This window comes from Pseudochaenichthys georgianus, chromosome 23, assembly GCF_902827115.2.
Source record: "Pseudochaenichthys georgianus chromosome 23, fPseGeo1.2, whole genome shotgun sequence".
Lineage (NCBI taxonomy): Eukaryota > Metazoa > Chordata > Actinopteri > Perciformes > Channichthyidae > Pseudochaenichthys > Pseudochaenichthys georgianus.
The window spans coordinates 11,361,187-11,378,209 of record NC_047525.1 but is presented as its reverse complement, the minus strand read 5'-3'; the positions used below and the strand labels follow the sequence as shown (position 1 = coordinate 11,378,209).

The following is a 17,023-nucleotide window of genomic DNA, read 5'->3' as shown; positions in this document are numbered from 1 at the left end:
AGTTATCTGTATCACTACTATACAGAAACCAATAATTGCTTATTTTTTAATGCAGTTATCTGAATTATAAATGAATTTACGAATGCATAGACTGAAGAAATTGCATTGTGTCTTTTCGTTAACAGTAACCTTCAGATCAGTCCTTACCATTTAAGGAGAATACTATTATAATTATTATTATTTTTGATATTCTCGGTTTTCCGTCCACTCTGGGTTATGCAATTATATTTACAATCTAAGATTATATTGTACATCAATAGTTAGCTACCTTTAGCCATCATAAACTACCGGCCACAAGAACTCATCTATGAGTGTAGCAGCAAAACTTGGCGTGTTTGGCTAAGAATTAATATTCTCATTTACACAGGGAACAGGGTCTTATTTCTTTAACAAATGCTTCACAGTCTTGCTTTAAAGCATTGTGCTAGAAACAAGGAGCTTATCAAAGGTTAGCCAAACAATTATGTCGGAGTTATTCTGAGTTTACAGTTGTTTTTCACCTACTGAACTTTTAACATGATTTTTTGTTTATCTGTATTCCAGCATGGTTGTGGGAACTTCATCCGGGTGGTGCAGCCGTACAACAGAACCCATCTGTTCATGTGTGGCAGCGGAGCGTACAGTCCCGTCTGTGCGTACATCAACAGGGGCCGCAGACCAGAGGTGGGAACACCATGACAGACTCACTCCACTAAATATACAAACTCTTTCTGGTGCAAACCATGTTTAGGGATTGTGGCCTGCATCACATCCATAACTGGAACTTTGAGAGGCTGGAGACCGAAAACTGTAAATATGTTTGATGGATTGTTCCTCCTGGTTTTCCATTCAATTACTTTAGGACACACTGCAGGCTGCTGAATCACCTGGAACATAATCCAAAAAACATAAAAAAATGTTTTTAAAGCTATCATATTGAGTTACCGAAGATAGTATAGGTCCCTTATATTATCACGAAAATACACCTAATTATATTAATTGAGTTAATGCACTCAAAATGCTTATTGCTCATTTAAGACTGTAATTCTTGTCTTTTTTATTCTCGGAAAATAGTTTAATCGATGTAAGTGTCACCTCTAAGCTAATACAATTCTCATAGTGGGAATACTGCCACCCAGAGCACATAAACAACATATATTGTGTGACAGATTAGGAAATCATAAAATAACAGGATGAGAAGTATTTATCTTATGTTGAATCAGATTTTATCTAATTTGAGAGGTTAATGAGTACATATATCATGGGTTTGATGGATAACTGTAATAATAGGAAATAAGATGTCTTCACAACACCGTTCTGCAAAGGAATTCAACATTAGAGCCAGCAAATACTGGAAGTGTGTGCAGCGGATGACAAAAAGCACAGAGGAAATTGCTATAACATCATATCATATTTTATCTTTCCCTGGAAGGAAATTCATCAGATAGCAACTGTGAGCATATTCTTCTCGTCAACTAGGAATGTAGCAGTGTCACCACATGACCAGAGAGAGAGACTTCATAACTTTATATAAGCAAACATTTCCTGTACTCAGTTTGATGCCTCGAGAGAGGCGCTGCAGAGGATAAGAGGGGGGAAATGGAGCTCTAGTGTCAGGGGCAGAGGGCTTATTTCTGGGCACTGTTCTTTTATCTCCAGCCTCACAGCTCTGGAAGTGAGAGCAGGGAAGCCCTCCAGTAGAAAAGTGCTCACTGAGTAAACAACTATTAGCCACAGACTGCTGCCAATATGCACAGCGAGTGAGCCTCCATACACGCTCTTGACACACCGTTGTTCCTTTTGTCATTCTGGGGTTTTGTTTGAAGAGCAGCCTACTCAGTTTTCAACTTCTAAACTCAAACATGTTGGAGTCCCACGAATAAGATCTGTTAATTATAACAAGCTGCTTTACTGGGAAGTTGTTTGCAAGTTCACACAGTGGGGACCTTTGCCCCGGGAACGTGCCTCGGACTATTGTGTCTGTTGTAAAAGACAGAAAGGTTATTCACATGTGTCAATGTCAATCTGTACTCGTCTGATTGGTATTTTACACTGCAATACATGTCAATCTTACTGGGTTCATTTATATCTGAATTAGTCTTTAAATCTTTTCTAAGATGCAATAACTCCATTAGAGAAGTTAGACATGTAACATCGTATCAGTACATCAGTTGTCAATTGTTAAAGGAAGTTATTTAAAATATCACCTTTACACATTTTAGTATTCTGATTTAAACATTTGATTAATAATAAAACTTGAGATTCAAGGGGATTATTAGGAAATCTTCCTTCCTCAGCAGATAAATTAGAAAATAGTCCTTTAGTCCAGACTGTTCACATCAGTATTTCTACTAAAAACTTAATTTTATTTAAAAAACACATTCTCAAGTGGATGGGGGCTTTAATGGTTCGTTTTAATATCAAATTACTTGTTAAAAATGATATTGTTTGCAGAGGTTAATGACAAAACCATGAAGTAGTCAGCACCTCTTGGCAGACTAACACATTTATCTGGAAAAAATGTCCTCATCTGACGTGGCTTTCCCATTCGAGGAAGCATCATCACCCCCGTAGGCCAAATGTTGAAAGGATGGGAGAAGAGGCCCTGTAATTTATTTACACAGGTTATTGTAAAAGATGTTGGGGAAGTCAGGTTGTCAACAAGTAGCAGATTTAAACTTGGCTGCCTTTCCACCTGAGATGGAGAGATGGCTATCAAACATATTAGCAAGAAAGTTCCTCCCTGGATTTATGTTTTTACTGTCCCACACGGGCCAGTTAGGGTAGACTCGGCCAAGACTGTTTCTAAAAAGGATGGAAACATGAGCTTTGCTACCTGTTGGGACATTTGGTACGCTCATACATGCCGTTTATTATTGAGGAAACCACTTTTCATATAAAAACTGTCTCCACAATGTCTGACTTCCTCTTCTCTCTGTCACAGGAACAAGTGTTTCTAATCGACTCGAGGAGCGAATCTGGGAAAGGGAGGTGCTCCTTCAACCCTCAAGTGAACACCGTCTCCGTCATGCACAGTATGTGCCTCCACCTTCATGAGAAACTTGTTGTTACCATACAAAATAAATCATTTGAAGTTTATTAGCCCTCTAGATTTGTTAATGTGTTCCTCCGGGGGCTGCATTTTTGGTTAAGTGTGAATTATTATAGGTTAAATCTTTTTTTAAGAGGATTCAAATATCAGCGAGGCTCAAACACATAAGACACGGACCCCCAGAGGCTGAATAAGTACCCTCTTCAGGTCAGGCTGCACCCTCACTGTGATCTCTGATTGGTTGAGCAGTGTTGGGTTGCTGTTGACACGCTAGAGGCGACACATAGCACCCTCAGATCTGCTTTCTGACACCTGAGCATGGCCGTGTCAGCAGCAGCTTTGCCAGCTAGTGAGCACACTCAGAGATGCCATGGAGGGAGCCCGAGAGGAGGGTGGAATATCCTTAAAGGGGTAGGGAGGAAGGGGCTTTGCCAAATCAAGGAGAGGTCAAAGAAAAGCCTTTGGAAGCAGTGATTCGACTGAGAATAAAGGGCATTGTCTGAGCTGTATAGAATCTGCATTTCATCTCCCTGTCGTCATGTTTTGGACCCTCTGTGACTGTCTGAGTGCTGTCAACACTCGCTCCTTAGCCAGCAAGATTAGATGCAGGCCACATTCCCCTAATCCTCCCCTAACTTGCCCCGCATTCTCCAAAACACATGGTCTGGAACCGATGGATGATGAAGTGAGAGTAAAGGAATGATAAAGAGCTTGAGGCAGCGTATCAGCGGCAGAACACACACAGACTGTAAACCCATTCATAGGACATTATTTATCAGGCATAAAATAGGTGTACTTTATCAATATAAAACAAAATAGCTGACGCTGTTTCTGTATTTTCTTGTTTCTAGAAGCACTTTTTGTGTTTTGGCTATACAAAGTACTGCATGTTACAATATTGTTGATTTGTTGTGTTCCCCTCAGACCAAGAGCTGTTCTCAGGCATGTACATTGACTTCATGGGGACAGATGCTGCCATCTTCAGGAGCCTGACCAAGAGAAACGCGGTGCGGACAGACCAGCACAACTCTAAGTGGCTTAGTGGTAAGCACACAAACATTGAATGTATATCTTCAAATATATATATATATATATAATGCAGAAGCCATGAGAGTAAGGTGATAAAAAAAAATTGATAATTGCAATTGTTGTTTCTCTCTGTTAATGCCTTTAAAATAGGTAGACAAAAAAAAGGTTAATTGTTACGGACAAAAACTCCCTTTATTAAATCATAACCTGAGGAGAGAAAAACTATTTTGATCAGAATTGTTCTCACTTGCCTCTCTTTACTCAAATAGGTTTCACTTCTTTAATATTGATTGCTAAATTGTCTTTTCCTTTTTTTTTCTTCCATCAGAGCCAATCTTCATTGACGCCCACCTGATCCCCGACGGGACAGACCCTAATGATGCCAAATTGTACTTTTTCTTCCGCGAGAGGCTGACGGATAATAGCGGAAACACTAAAAATATCCACACTATGGTGGCCAGAGTGTGTCCAGTGAGTTCCCTTTTCTTTGCCTAAATAAATCAATAGTTTTCCGGTTCTCTAGTTCCAATGTGCCACTTTTGTCTGCAGAGTGACATCGGAGGACAGCGCAGCCTGGTGAACAAATGGACCACCTTCCAGAAGGCGCGGATGGTGTGTTCGGTTCTGGAGGAAGACGGCACCGAAACTCACTTTGACGAGTTAGGTGGGTGAAATAAGGAACTGGACCATTTGGGTGTATTTGCATGTTTTATATCTCCTTTATTTGTGGTGTGGCACGCAAGCTCCTTTTGTTTTCTTGAAACATTTTAAAACAAACAAAAGACCATCCTTATTCCCTCAATCTCTCTCTCTTTTTGTTCCTGTGATTGCTTTCTCCAAAAACAATCCGTGGAAGTCCTTTTTGTTTGGTCTGGATTGGGACTATAGCCTTTTATGAACTCTCATAACAATTATTCTGTTGTTTTTTGTTACATTGTAATCATCTAAGCATATTGTTCCAGTCCTTTTGGGGCCTCAGCTTTTAAAACCTCAAACACAAGCTTGCAGCACTTTAAACCTGCTTTTTCATTTATATCATCCGAGCAGTCAATCCGTCAACATATGCAGTTATTAATTCATGCATTATTCGCTTTTTGGCAGTCTCACCTGCAGGATGAAGTGATGTGGGATAAAGGGAATTTGTTGAAAGTATTAAAAGTTTGTTTATGTGTGCACATGTGTGTTTTCCCTTACAGAAAATGTGTTTTTGCTGGAAACCGATCAGCCCAAGGGCCTGTTGGTGTTTGGAGTCTTCACGTCCACAAGGTAAGTCTAACGGTAAAGCCAACGGTAACATTCCTGCTGGCATCAGCGGTTATGTTAATCACTGATTGGATATCAGAAGGAGGGTAGGGGCTTGTATGGCCTGTTACATGGAGACGTCATCAGTCATGTTGCAGACCAGAGTATTCTGATGATCAATTACAACAGCCGGGTGGCTTACCATATGGCCCTCATTTTTATGTTTTTTCCTTATGACCGCAAGCAGGAGTGGATCATTATGCTGACCGAGTGAAAAGGATATGTTTATAGTACGCATTAATACAGTATACGTATTACGTGACATGTATTGTTCGTCAGATTTTTATGTGTGATAAAGAATTTCATTGTTGCATTTTTCAGATAGTTGAAAACAGAGCCTCGTTTGTGGGGTTGTTGATGGTACACTACATCGCAGCAGATGTTTTTTGTTGTTGGAGTTTTTTACCAGTTTTAAATGCTAGCATTACAGATCTCTAAAATTGTAAATAACCATATTTTGACATACATTGTGTTCTTTTGGTTATTATATTAATTATATATATATAAAGTTAAAAGTCAACAATATTTATAAAGCTTTTAGTATAGTTAATCCCAGAACAACTATATTTGGGTACCTTTTAGAATTTCTACAACTTTTATGATCTCTTCAATAAGAAATGATGGAGTCATTTTGTTTTGTTTTACCACATACTGACTCAACCTCTGTAGTAATTAGGGAAAACCACACTAAATAAACTATATGAAACATCTCTCATTCAGCAGAAAGTCTCAGTCAGCAAGGTTGCATAGTAATGTTGAGGTTTAAAGGAATGGTCACTTGATCCATGTCTTCTGATCTCTAATTGAGTTCATCTGGTAAATCTAGCCCTCGATCCACTTGTTGCCAGAGGATCATATAAAGGTTACAGTAGAGTATCCCGGCTCAATGAACACAGCCAAACCAAACAGTGAGGTCCTTCATGTCTCCCACCTCAATGTTATTCCTTTCTCCACACTGTGATTCTTGCTAAGTCTCCACTTCACACAATATGCTTCAGCTCCACCTTTCAACAAAGACTCTTTTATGTGTAAAGCAGTATCCTTTTAAATGACTAAGCCAAGCCACATCAGATAAAGGAAGGGGGACTAGGAGAGCTATCCCCTCTGGAGAGAGGCCTTGGTTCCACCCAGACTGCATAACAGCCTAAGAAACAGAGATTTAATACACAACTGCAGAATATTTCAGCAGGGTGGGTCTCCAGGTTGTGATTGTAGTAGATTCCCACTGTTGTTTCTTCAAAGTATGCATCTCATTTCCTCAGCTCCGTGTTTAAAGGCTCGGCAGTGTGTGTGTACAACATGGCCGACATCCTCACCGTCTTCAACGGGCCCTTCGCTCACAGAGACGGACCAAACTTTCAGTGGGTGGCCTTCCAGGGCCGCATCCCTTACCCAAGGCCCGGAACTGTGAGTTATTTTCTCAGCCTTTCATTAATCAATTAATTATTCCGGAGCATGACTCTGAAACTAAATTTCATTTAAAATATGAATTTTATCTAAAACTCCTTTCAAATTTCAGACCAGAAAAGCAAAAGGCAAATGCAAATATTGTATTACCAGCCTTTGTCTTATATCAGTTAATTAACCAACAAACATAATTAAATTAAAACATTTCAGTAGCTGAACATAAATATTAGTCATTAAGTTCATATTGCTTAGCTATTAGCAATGACTCTATTCATCAAATATCAGAAGTAATTTCCCAAAGAATGTAGTAGTAGTAGTAGTAGTAGTAGTAGTAGTAGTAGTAGTAGTAGTAGTAGTAGTAGTAGTAGTAGTAGTAGTAGTAGTAGTAGTAGTAGTAGTAGTAGTAGTAGTAGTAGTAGTAGTAGTAGTAGAAGAACATAAACAAAGGCCCCAATATGGACACTTGTGGGACTCCATATATTAATCTCCATATATTCAGATCGATTATCAGAAAAACTTTACAAATAGTGATGTATTTTTCCTCAATGAGGATATGTTTAAACTATTCAACATAAACTAATATACTGTATTGTGTCAATGATGACACTGTCAATCTTTTTAACTCTATACTCATTATTTTGTTTCAGTGTCCTGGTGGAGCCTTCACACCTGACATCCACACAACAAAGGAGTTCCCAGATGACGTGGTGACCTTCGTGAGGAACCATCCAGTCATGTTCAACCCAATTTACCCGCTGGGGAGGAGACCTCTGGTCGTCCGGACCAACGCTGACTACAAATACACATCAGTAGCAGTGGACCAGGTCGTGGCCTCCGACGGCAACTACCAAGTTCTCTTCTTGGGAACAGGTATGGGAGAAAAGCATGTCCTGCTGTTTTTAGAATAGCACAGTCAGCTTTAAGGGTTTTTTTTGTCTCCAAAAATTGTTAAGGTCCTTGTAACCTCACGTCCATCCCATTCTAGGAAACGCAATAGCACTCTTTCATCAAATAGGCACACATCTGTCCATTTGCCATGAGCCCAATGATGCAGAAATGGTTCTCGTGCAGTTTACATTTATTTAAAAATGTTTAACTTACATTACTTTTGGCATGAGCATCAGGGCCTGATCAAAACTGGATTTGTAAGGCTGTTATTGATAACAATAAGTGTGATCTGTCTGATAATTATACAGTATGTCAGCATATGTATTTTTTTTAAATAAACAGACTTTCTGATACCTGCATATTGATTTTTAAGAAGTACATTTATTATATATTTACAGTTATTGCCCCTCAATATCTGATGTCTTATCAGCTTATATACACAGGAGAAGTATCATATCGTATGAGCTAGTATATCCTTGGCTGATTTTTTTGTATTAAAGCTCTAATGGGCACCTTATGGAACAGTCACTCCAATCCTGTAACCAGGAAGTTGGAAGCAAACTTATTTATAATGAGATGATAAGTGGCAATAACAAAATCTTCTCTCGCATCAGTTGACGTGCACTGCTTAATAAGTTAATAATTAATGGAGTCCAATCGAAACAGCTGGTTATCAGATAAACAGATAACAGAGGGGATTGTAAACTGTGTGTGTGTGTTGGCAAATTTCAAAACACAGACAGCATGATACAGCATTTATGATGAATTATGTCGCAAATAGGTCATAGACAAGTGCCTTAGGAGAGGACTTTGGCCTCGTATGGTTTGCTTTCATTGATTCATGTGAGAAAACCTGCAGATATTTTGTTCTTGTTTTAACCTTAATATTGTCATTTGTTTTTATAAATTCCCAGAAACGCATAGATCACCTTGCAGGCAGGCAAATGTCCCAGAGAGCCCAAGTCTTTAATACTACATTTCTTGTTTTTACACCCAAAACATGTTGGTTTAACAGAATAAAATGTTTGTGCGTATTTAATTATGCATGGATCCATTCTCGTGCGTGTCCACACAGATTTGTATTCAGCAAGCAGCTTTCGGGCTCTTTCTCTCTCACAGCTGCTGGTGTTTATCAGGCAGGCTTTGCATTCTGTTTCTCCCGCCTGGATTCTTGAAGAAGAGCCAGTGCTGTGTCCAACCCATATCTGAGCTCCAAAAAATGCTGCTTTGTCTCAAGGATGAGGGAGGCGCTCTTATCACGCATTTCCAGGAGCTGTTACTGTAACTCCTTCTCCCTGCTCGACAGCGCCAACTCCCAGGACAAAACAGCCACGTTGATGATTGTTGCATTGCATTTTGCCCTTTCCGTGGCCCTTGTCCTCCCTCACACGGGCTTAACAGCTTCAATTCCCACCCCTGACACAGTTGATTTTGCTATGAAAACTGGCAGTGGCTATCATGCCTAATTCAAAAGCAAACACGGGCAAAAGAAAACAGACTCGGAGTAAAAAAACAAACTCACAAGTGTTGTATTGTAGTTTCGCTGCATTCTCTGTAGTGTAACTGGGCATATCCGTTTCACACGGTTGTTTAATGCTCATGACTTGTCTGCTTTCTGCCTCCAGACAAGGGTACAGTACAGAAGGTGATTGTACTGCCAAGCAATCAATCCCTCCATGAAGATCTGATCCTGGAGGAGCTGGAAGTGTTTAAGGTCAGCTGTCTTATTTTACTCCCCTTTCTTTCATTATGCTCTTGCTTTCATCCCTTTTCCTTCACAAAGGCCAGGGGCGGACAGACAGACGCAGGGTGGCATTCAGGTTCTGTTCTGCAGTGTAGTGAAACGGAGAGTGATGGGAAACATGCTAACATACTGCAAGGGTCTGGTGGTTGCCCCTGGTGAACCTTCGCACATGTTTTATCTCGACTCAAAACACCTCGAGTGTGATCAACTTATGTGCCGAACTTAAGGCCTCGCCTGCTTTCATCTTCCACTTCACCTGGACTATAGCAGTTTATCAATCAAAGGAGATGTATTCGCTAAAGAAGGAATATATTTCTCCTGTACAGTTATATCTGGAGAGAAGCTGATCCTAGATGTCCACCGTCTTTGCTATGATTGTTTTTTTCTTTTAAAGAAAAATCATCATAAACTGTTCCGTTTCCCCAACATTTCAACACATTTTGAAAACCTCTGAACTTGGCTCTTGTGTGTCCTATTTTTCAGAATCAAGCTTCTGTTACAAACTTGAGAATATCCTCAAAAAAAGTAAGTGCCAAACTATGCTCACCTCACATTTCAAGTGCAGTTTTATTGTTTTAATATGTTTTTCATTGTCTGTGGCTACTATGTAATGCACGAAACAGAAATCTATTGTGCATAATAAGCCCCCCAAGGGCAAGGAAATAATAAGTCATAATTGTTTCGGCGCTCTGCCTCATTTTCCTGTCAGCCGGCCACTTATTAAGACAAACAGCACTGCTGACATTTGAACTGTTTACTTTATAGCAACAGCTGTACGTCAGCTCCGAGTTCGGGGTCTCACAGGTCTCCCTGCACCGTTGTCACGCTTACGGCTCGGCTTGCGCTGACTGCTGCCTCGCCAGAGACCCCTACTGCGCCTGGGACGGACTCAGCTGCTCGCGCTTCTATCCCACCAGCAAAAGGTACCCAATGGTTTACAGCTTTAGGGCCCTCAACTTCAGTTTGGTGCCAGTATTCAGTATCTTTACATTTCAATCTAAGAAGTATTCAGTGTTGCCCAAGGACAAGAAACTCTCTGAGGCCCCTCAGAGTTCATAAGTGCCGACAGGTGTTGATAAGGAGCCCATTCATAAAGGCAACTATTTCAAAGTGGTACATAAACATTAGCATAGTGCAGATTTTTGAATAGTGTACTGTTTTCAGTTCAATTGTTCCCAATTGCTATGGTAATCTAGCTGATTCCAACAAATATGATCAACCACTGTACAGCATATTGGTTGTAGGCAACATATGGAAAAATATGTTGAACAAGAATAGAAAGGGGCTGCTTACATCTTGTGAGGGCCTAAATATCCTTCAGTGCACACTTCAATGTAAATATGTCACTAATTTTACTTTCGTTATTTCCCTCAGTCTGCTAGACATAACACAGACAAGAAGGTATGAGTGACACCTCGCCTCTGAAGCGATACCTCTCTGGTCTCTTTAAGGACCGGCTGTGTGTCTCTTGACATTCCAGTCAGACACAGGTCAAGTTTAGTTTGGTCCCAGAACAAAAGCGCAGACGCTGTTTTCCTGTGGAAAATGTGTCTGAAGTGTGTGAGGTGTTTAGGTGCTCTCTTCCTCAAGCTGTTTGATATGAGTGTGCATCACCGAGTGGAATAACAGTCAGATTTTCCTCTTCTTCCACGGAATTAATGAGATGATCATGTGAGGAGATGTATTTTTTTCTGAGCTATAGTATATTTATACTCACTGCTATTGTCTTTCTCTTTTTTCTCAGGAGAAGCAGACGACAGGACATTATGCATGGAAATCCACTCACTCAATGCAGAGGATTTAATCTGAAAGGTATATCTTTATTTTAAATCTGAAATATATTATGGTAAGGAGCTAATTTACAAAATAGCCAAGTTAAAACAACAGCTGGAACCTGGAACATAATCCAATCTTTTGAGTGTTTTGATATAGGCCCATATTTAAAGACAAGAAGGGTTAAAAGAAAAATGTAAGTGCTTTAATAAATAAATAAAACCCAGTGTCTATCACGCCATAGAGAGAGAGGGGGTCATTCAACTCACAATGATAAGAATTAAAATTATCTACAGTAATAAATCTTGATGCAGAGTGATAAACTCAATTGAAGGGCTTCAGAGCTGCAGCCGAAGCATGCATGTGAAAAATAATTATACCATTACTCAAGACTGATAAGAAAGATATAGCCTAAGGTTCAAATGACTGGTTAATGTGAAAGCTGACAAACCCATAAAAAAGTATTATTACCCAACTTTACTTTTTCCCTCAGCTCTAAGGAGCTTAGCATCTTTTTGCTAAGGGTTTAGTAAAGCTAACTGCCCAGCAATAGGCAGGATGCAATATTAGCATGTAGTTGATGTATGCTAACAGCTATAAAGGCTTAGCAGAAACCAAAACAGAGCAAAAACACTAGTTAAAACATACTAAAAAATGACCTTACATTCATCAGGTGGCCAGAAACAAAAATCCAAATGAATGCTAATGTTGTTAAACAACATTCACATTCATCAGGAAAATATCTTCCATTTTAAATAGTTCATCTTTGAATGGCAAAATATTAATTGTTTCTGTATGTTTTTTTGTCTCAGTCCAGGGCTTTTTGAGTCCAGGTACTGCTGATCACCCCTTACAAAAAATGTGTTTAATATTCACATAGTGGCATTGCCAAGGTGCAGTTAAATAGTAGGAGAGTGTCCCATTTTCATGAACAGTTTATTTAAACTACAAACGAGGTGAATTTCAACAAGCTTGGGGAACCAACCATATGGCCATTACGTCTAATTAGTCCAGGGTTGCCAACTTTGGGTACCTGGCTGGAGTGAGATTTTGATATCAGGGGTTTAATTACACATATGCGCACTAAATGACTGCTATCGTGTCAGCAGCAGGACCTTAGCCTATATATAGGATATATATATACAATATATACAAATACACAACATTGGACACAGACTATAAAGGGCACAAAGTTTCATTCACTAATGAAAGTCAAACACATGTTTGTTTCCACTGTTTTATTGTGTGCCTGTCGCGATAAATACAAATGAACTCGATAAATTGACATTTACATGAGGATGTGACTAGCAGTTTGAATGGATGTACTTGAATTATTATTATATATTATCATTATGTCAGTGGTCTAAAATGGTCATCCAACGGTGCCGACAATATTATCGTTTATCGCAATAATTTCCGGGAAAATGTATCCAACAAAATTAATTATCGTGAGAGGCCTATACATGAAACACACACACACAAACAAATCTACAGACTTACTCCAAACTGCCAAACATATTAATTAACTCACTCTCACTCTCATATACTCTTTGACTCTATTTTGGCCTAGTAGAACAATAAACAGCAGACTTTTACTTTTTTATCATTTCTACTGGATCTTAGATCTGCGCATGCGCAATACGGGTCGGGGATTGACCAACAGGCTCCCACTGCTCTGCTGTCTGTTAACGTTGTTAAGAGTGGTGGGGGCGGGGAGGGAGCGGATCGACATCTTGAGCAGCTGTCAACTCAACATTGTAAATAACCAACCAAAAACGATCGCCGGTTCATCTTGTTTTTAGCGTGAGAATAGTTTGGGCAGCGTGAGAGCGTGAGATTGAGAGTGAAAGCGTGTGTCACACGCCAGATGCGTGAGAGTTGGCAACCCTGAATTAGTCACAACCCTGTCATACATCCAGCTAAGTGATGAACCAATTACCTGCAACAAAACAACACTGTAAATTAGACGAAACGGTGTTGCTCTGATGCATTGAAAGTTATTTTTTCAGTGTGTAGAAACTGAATAAATCTGTGTGCGAGGTTTGGTTGTGCTGCAGGTGGCCAAACTAAGCTCTGTGTCAACATTTCCCTCACAGTTGGGACTTGAGACAGATTTGAGTCCATCTGTGGGATTTGTGTCTGTCGGCAAGTGACGTCTGACGTGACTCCCCTGACTCTGTGTTTGTGTGTGTGTGTTAGAATACAGAAACGCAGTGGAGATGACGCAGTACGGTGTGAAAAACAACACCACTTTCCTCGAGTGTCTTCCCAAGTCTCCTCAGGCATCCATTCGCTGGCTCATTCAAAGGGACAACGACAGGAGGAAAGAGGTCAGTTTGACTTTCAGAAAGGTCAAAGGTCAACAGCACAACATGTGTCATATGTAAGATATACAGTATACAATACATGTTTAAATGGCATACTGCAGTGCGAATATGAACAGCTCAATTAAAAGCAGCAGCAACAATGTTTTCAGTCTCGATTTGAAAATAGTAAGAGTTTCTGCAGACGTGCTCAATTCGGGCAGTTTGTTCCAGATTGTCGGGGCATAATAGCTAAACGCTGCTTTTCCATGTTTTGTTCTTACTCTCGGAACCGAGAGCGGACCCGTCCCAGAAGACCTAAGACACCTTGATGGTTCATAATTATGTAGGAGATCGTTAATATACTTTGGTCCTAAACCATTTAGTGATTTAAAAACTAGCAATAGTACTTTAAAAATCAATTATTTGGCTGACTGGAAGCCAGTGTAAAGACTTCAGAACCGGACTGATGTGATCCACTCTTTTAATGTCAGTGAGGACTCGAGCAGCGTTCTGAATCAGCTGCAGCTTTCTGATAGATGTTGTCAGCCCTGTGAATACACTATTGCAGTAGTTGAGTCTACTGAAGATAAAGCATGGACAAGCTTTTCTAAATCCTGTTGTGACATTAGTTTTTTAAACATTTTCTTGGACATTTTTGATTTATTTATCTCGTAAATGTGTTTGTTTTTCAACAAAATGTACCACTTTAGCACAACTTTAAAATGTTCTTTATAAATGGACCTTTATCTATGAATTGTTGTACCTAAAACACCATTGTAGTCACCTGACTGTGTTGTATGGCAATTGAAATAGTTTTGAATATTTTCCAATTCTCTGCCGCAAACCATGTGTGTGATTATGACCTAACTGTAACCTCAGGTGAAGCTGAGTGAGCGTGTCCTCTCCACGGAGCACGGCCTCCTCATCCGCTCCGTCCAGATGTCCGACCAGGGCCTCTACTACTGCCTGACCACCGAGAACCGCTTCAAGCGCACCGTCGCCAAGATCCGCCTGCGGGTGCTGAGCGAGGCAATGGTGAGCGTGCTGACGGACAAACAGCAATCTCCCTGGGCCTGGGCCAGCATGCTGCACCCTAAGGTCCTTCTGTCTGCCTTCAGTCCGTCAGAGAGCCTGGCTGTTCAACAATACTGCAAAGAGAGGAAGCAGCTGCAGAACCTCCAGCAGAGGCAGCAGCAGCCCCCGCTGCCTGGCCCTCTCAGGGGGGACATGGCCAAACTGAAGCCCCTGCTGGACCGGAGGAAGAGCCGCAACCGCCGCAACCACCTCCCAGAGGTCTGACACAGCAAGGTGCACAAACTGACGCTAACACCTTTCTGTTTCCAGACCCTCACATTTTCCAACTCATCTCAAACTGCACTGTGGATGGACAGTCAAAAAAAAAACAGAGGTGGGTGTGGGGAGTAGTTATCCGGGCTCTTTTTCTTGCATGAGGTACGGTGACCAGATGGCTGTGACATACACTAATACGCACAGACACCCACTAGCAACTCATTTGCCGTTGCAGTCACAACAGACGGTAACGGCTCTGTTATGAGTGCCACTAATAACCTTGGGTCTAAGCTGGTATTGCTTATGATAATACACCTTGAGATGCAGCTACGGTCAATGATCTTATCATATTTTAGATATTAGAGGGGAAATTGGACTAGCTGGATATTATCTCACAATGAATTTGATATGGAGGGATTGGTAATTCGAAAAATCATGATGGTAAATAAAATAGATTGAAAAGGGGCAAAGGAAGACTGCTGCATGCTTTAGAGTGAGCGCCCTCTCCAAGAGTAATATTAGTATTTTATTAGATTCTACTCACCTTTCTGTATTTACTTAAACTAGAAAAGTGTTTTCTGTTCAGGAGAAATAGCTAAAATTGCTTTGTGGCAACACGTTCTGTAGGGTAATAAAAAGTCAATTTGTGAGAAAATCAATGTTTTTCTCATGGGTTTGACTGCCTCATTGTCCACAATAGCACTGTTAACACAAGGAACAGATGGAAAGTAGACCCAATAAAAAATGTTATATTACAGCGCTGTAAGTGAAAAAGGAATTAGTTCAAAGGCCAAATTTAACATCCAGGGTTTATGGTAGAAATAGAAGTAATATACTCAACAGCATATGAAATCCTGTGAATCTATTAATCATAAGAGAATATGCCTCACTGTAATTCAGCTGCATATTTTCTTCTTCTTCTCTAGTTTCTAGTACAGAAGCATGTTTATAGAAATTAATCGATAATGTTAATCCTCTCCTGGATTAGATATAATTAACTAACAGACACGCACATTTTTATTTTTACAGCATAGTTTACATCAACACGTAGATGCTGAAACGTGACAATATCCTTCTTTGGATTTCACATTTTCCACATTCAGCCAAGTGGACACAGAAAATAGTTAATTGACATATGTGAATAGACTTTTTTTCAGAATGGTAGTTAATGTAGATAGAAATTATTTGTTGCTTGTGTACAGAGTATATTTTTGTTTGTGTCCTTTTAATTTAATGTTGTGCAGATGTTTGTGAAAAAGTGTATTTAATTTCAACATATTTCACCAACTATGACTGGATCTGCAAATTGCAGAGACATACGGTATTGTTTTTATCTTGAGAAAATACTCTAGTCCTTACTTTCCTCTAAACAGACATCTGCTCTGCATTTCATAAAGCTGTGTGATCAGCATCATGTCAACTCAGTATCATTTCAGTGTTATGAAACATATGTATTTCTATTTATTAATGTCATGATAGCCTGAATAAATCTGTTCCGATAAATCTCAATTTTACAAGAAAATCATGCTTTGTATTGTCAGAAAATGTTATTAATATTTTTGCTTAAAATATTAACTTTCTCTGTTACTGGCCAATACATTATTCCGCAATTTACTTGAATGGTCCAACGTGGGCCAGATGATGCTATGACAGCTTATTATGATATCCCAGAGGTACAGTCACACACAATGTGATTTGTGGACATTTGCTTTACTTGCTGAGAGTCAGGTGAGAAGATTGATACCTCTCACGTCTGTATAGTAAATATGAAGCTACAATCCTTAGCTTAGCCTAGTTTAGCTTAGTTTAGCATAAAGCCAGGAAACATGTACCCTGGCTCTGTACCAAGGTAACAAAACATAGTGAGGTGTATTGATCATCTGTAAAAGTTCCCAAAAAACAAAGAAATAGATACATTTCCCAAAGTTTGAAACTACTCAGAAGCCTAAGAGGGGAGACATTGCACCACCTCCAGGAAGGGATGTTTTAATCCCAATGAAACTCTCCATTATAATGGACCTGACAGTAGAATGAAAGACACCCAGGAGGCTGCAGAGGGTCATTTAAAGCCCATAAAAGCCAAGAGAGGCCTCCTGCTGGGCAGAAATACCAACCCAGTCTAAAAAAAAAATGTGTAATAACTACGTTGGTCCACAACTTAGGACGTAGTATTTCTACAAAAACGCCTCTGAAATTGTAAGATCCCTACGTTTTTTTTCACAATTCATTCCAATGGCTGGCGTCTATGTCACG

At 39.9% G+C, this 17,023-nt stretch overlaps 1 protein-coding gene across 1 annotated transcript in view; it reads left to right on the top strand.

Moving 5' to 3' along the window:
* The window catches only part of sema3c (sema domain, immunoglobulin domain (Ig), short basic domain, secreted, (semaphorin) 3C), a 35,665-nt gene extending 19,386 nt beyond the window's left edge, over window positions 1–16,279 (top strand). Inside the window, exons 5-18 of the mRNA XM_034074926.2 lie at window positions 544–663; window positions 2,924–3,014; window positions 3,956–4,075; window positions 4,389–4,531; window positions 4,610–4,724; window positions 5,257–5,326; window positions 6,625–6,769; window positions 7,417–7,639; window positions 9,283–9,371; window positions 9,885–9,926; window positions 10,167–10,324; window positions 11,146–11,213; window positions 13,374–13,504; window positions 14,360–16,279. Coding sequence (XP_033930817.1) covers window positions 544–663; window positions 2,924–3,014; window positions 3,956–4,075; window positions 4,389–4,531; window positions 4,610–4,724; window positions 5,257–5,326; window positions 6,625–6,769; window positions 7,417–7,639; window positions 9,283–9,371; window positions 9,885–9,926; window positions 10,167–10,324; window positions 11,146–11,213; window positions 13,374–13,504; window positions 14,360–14,779 — 1,935 coding nt within the window. The 3' untranslated portion in view covers window positions 14,780–16,279. The remainder of the gene's footprint in view (window positions 1–543; window positions 664–2,923; window positions 3,015–3,955; window positions 4,076–4,388; window positions 4,532–4,609; window positions 4,725–5,256; window positions 5,327–6,624; window positions 6,770–7,416; window positions 7,640–9,282; window positions 9,372–9,884; window positions 9,927–10,166; window positions 10,325–11,145; window positions 11,214–13,373; window positions 13,505–14,359) is intronic.
* The last annotated feature ends 744 nt before the right edge of the window (window positions 16,280–17,023 follow it).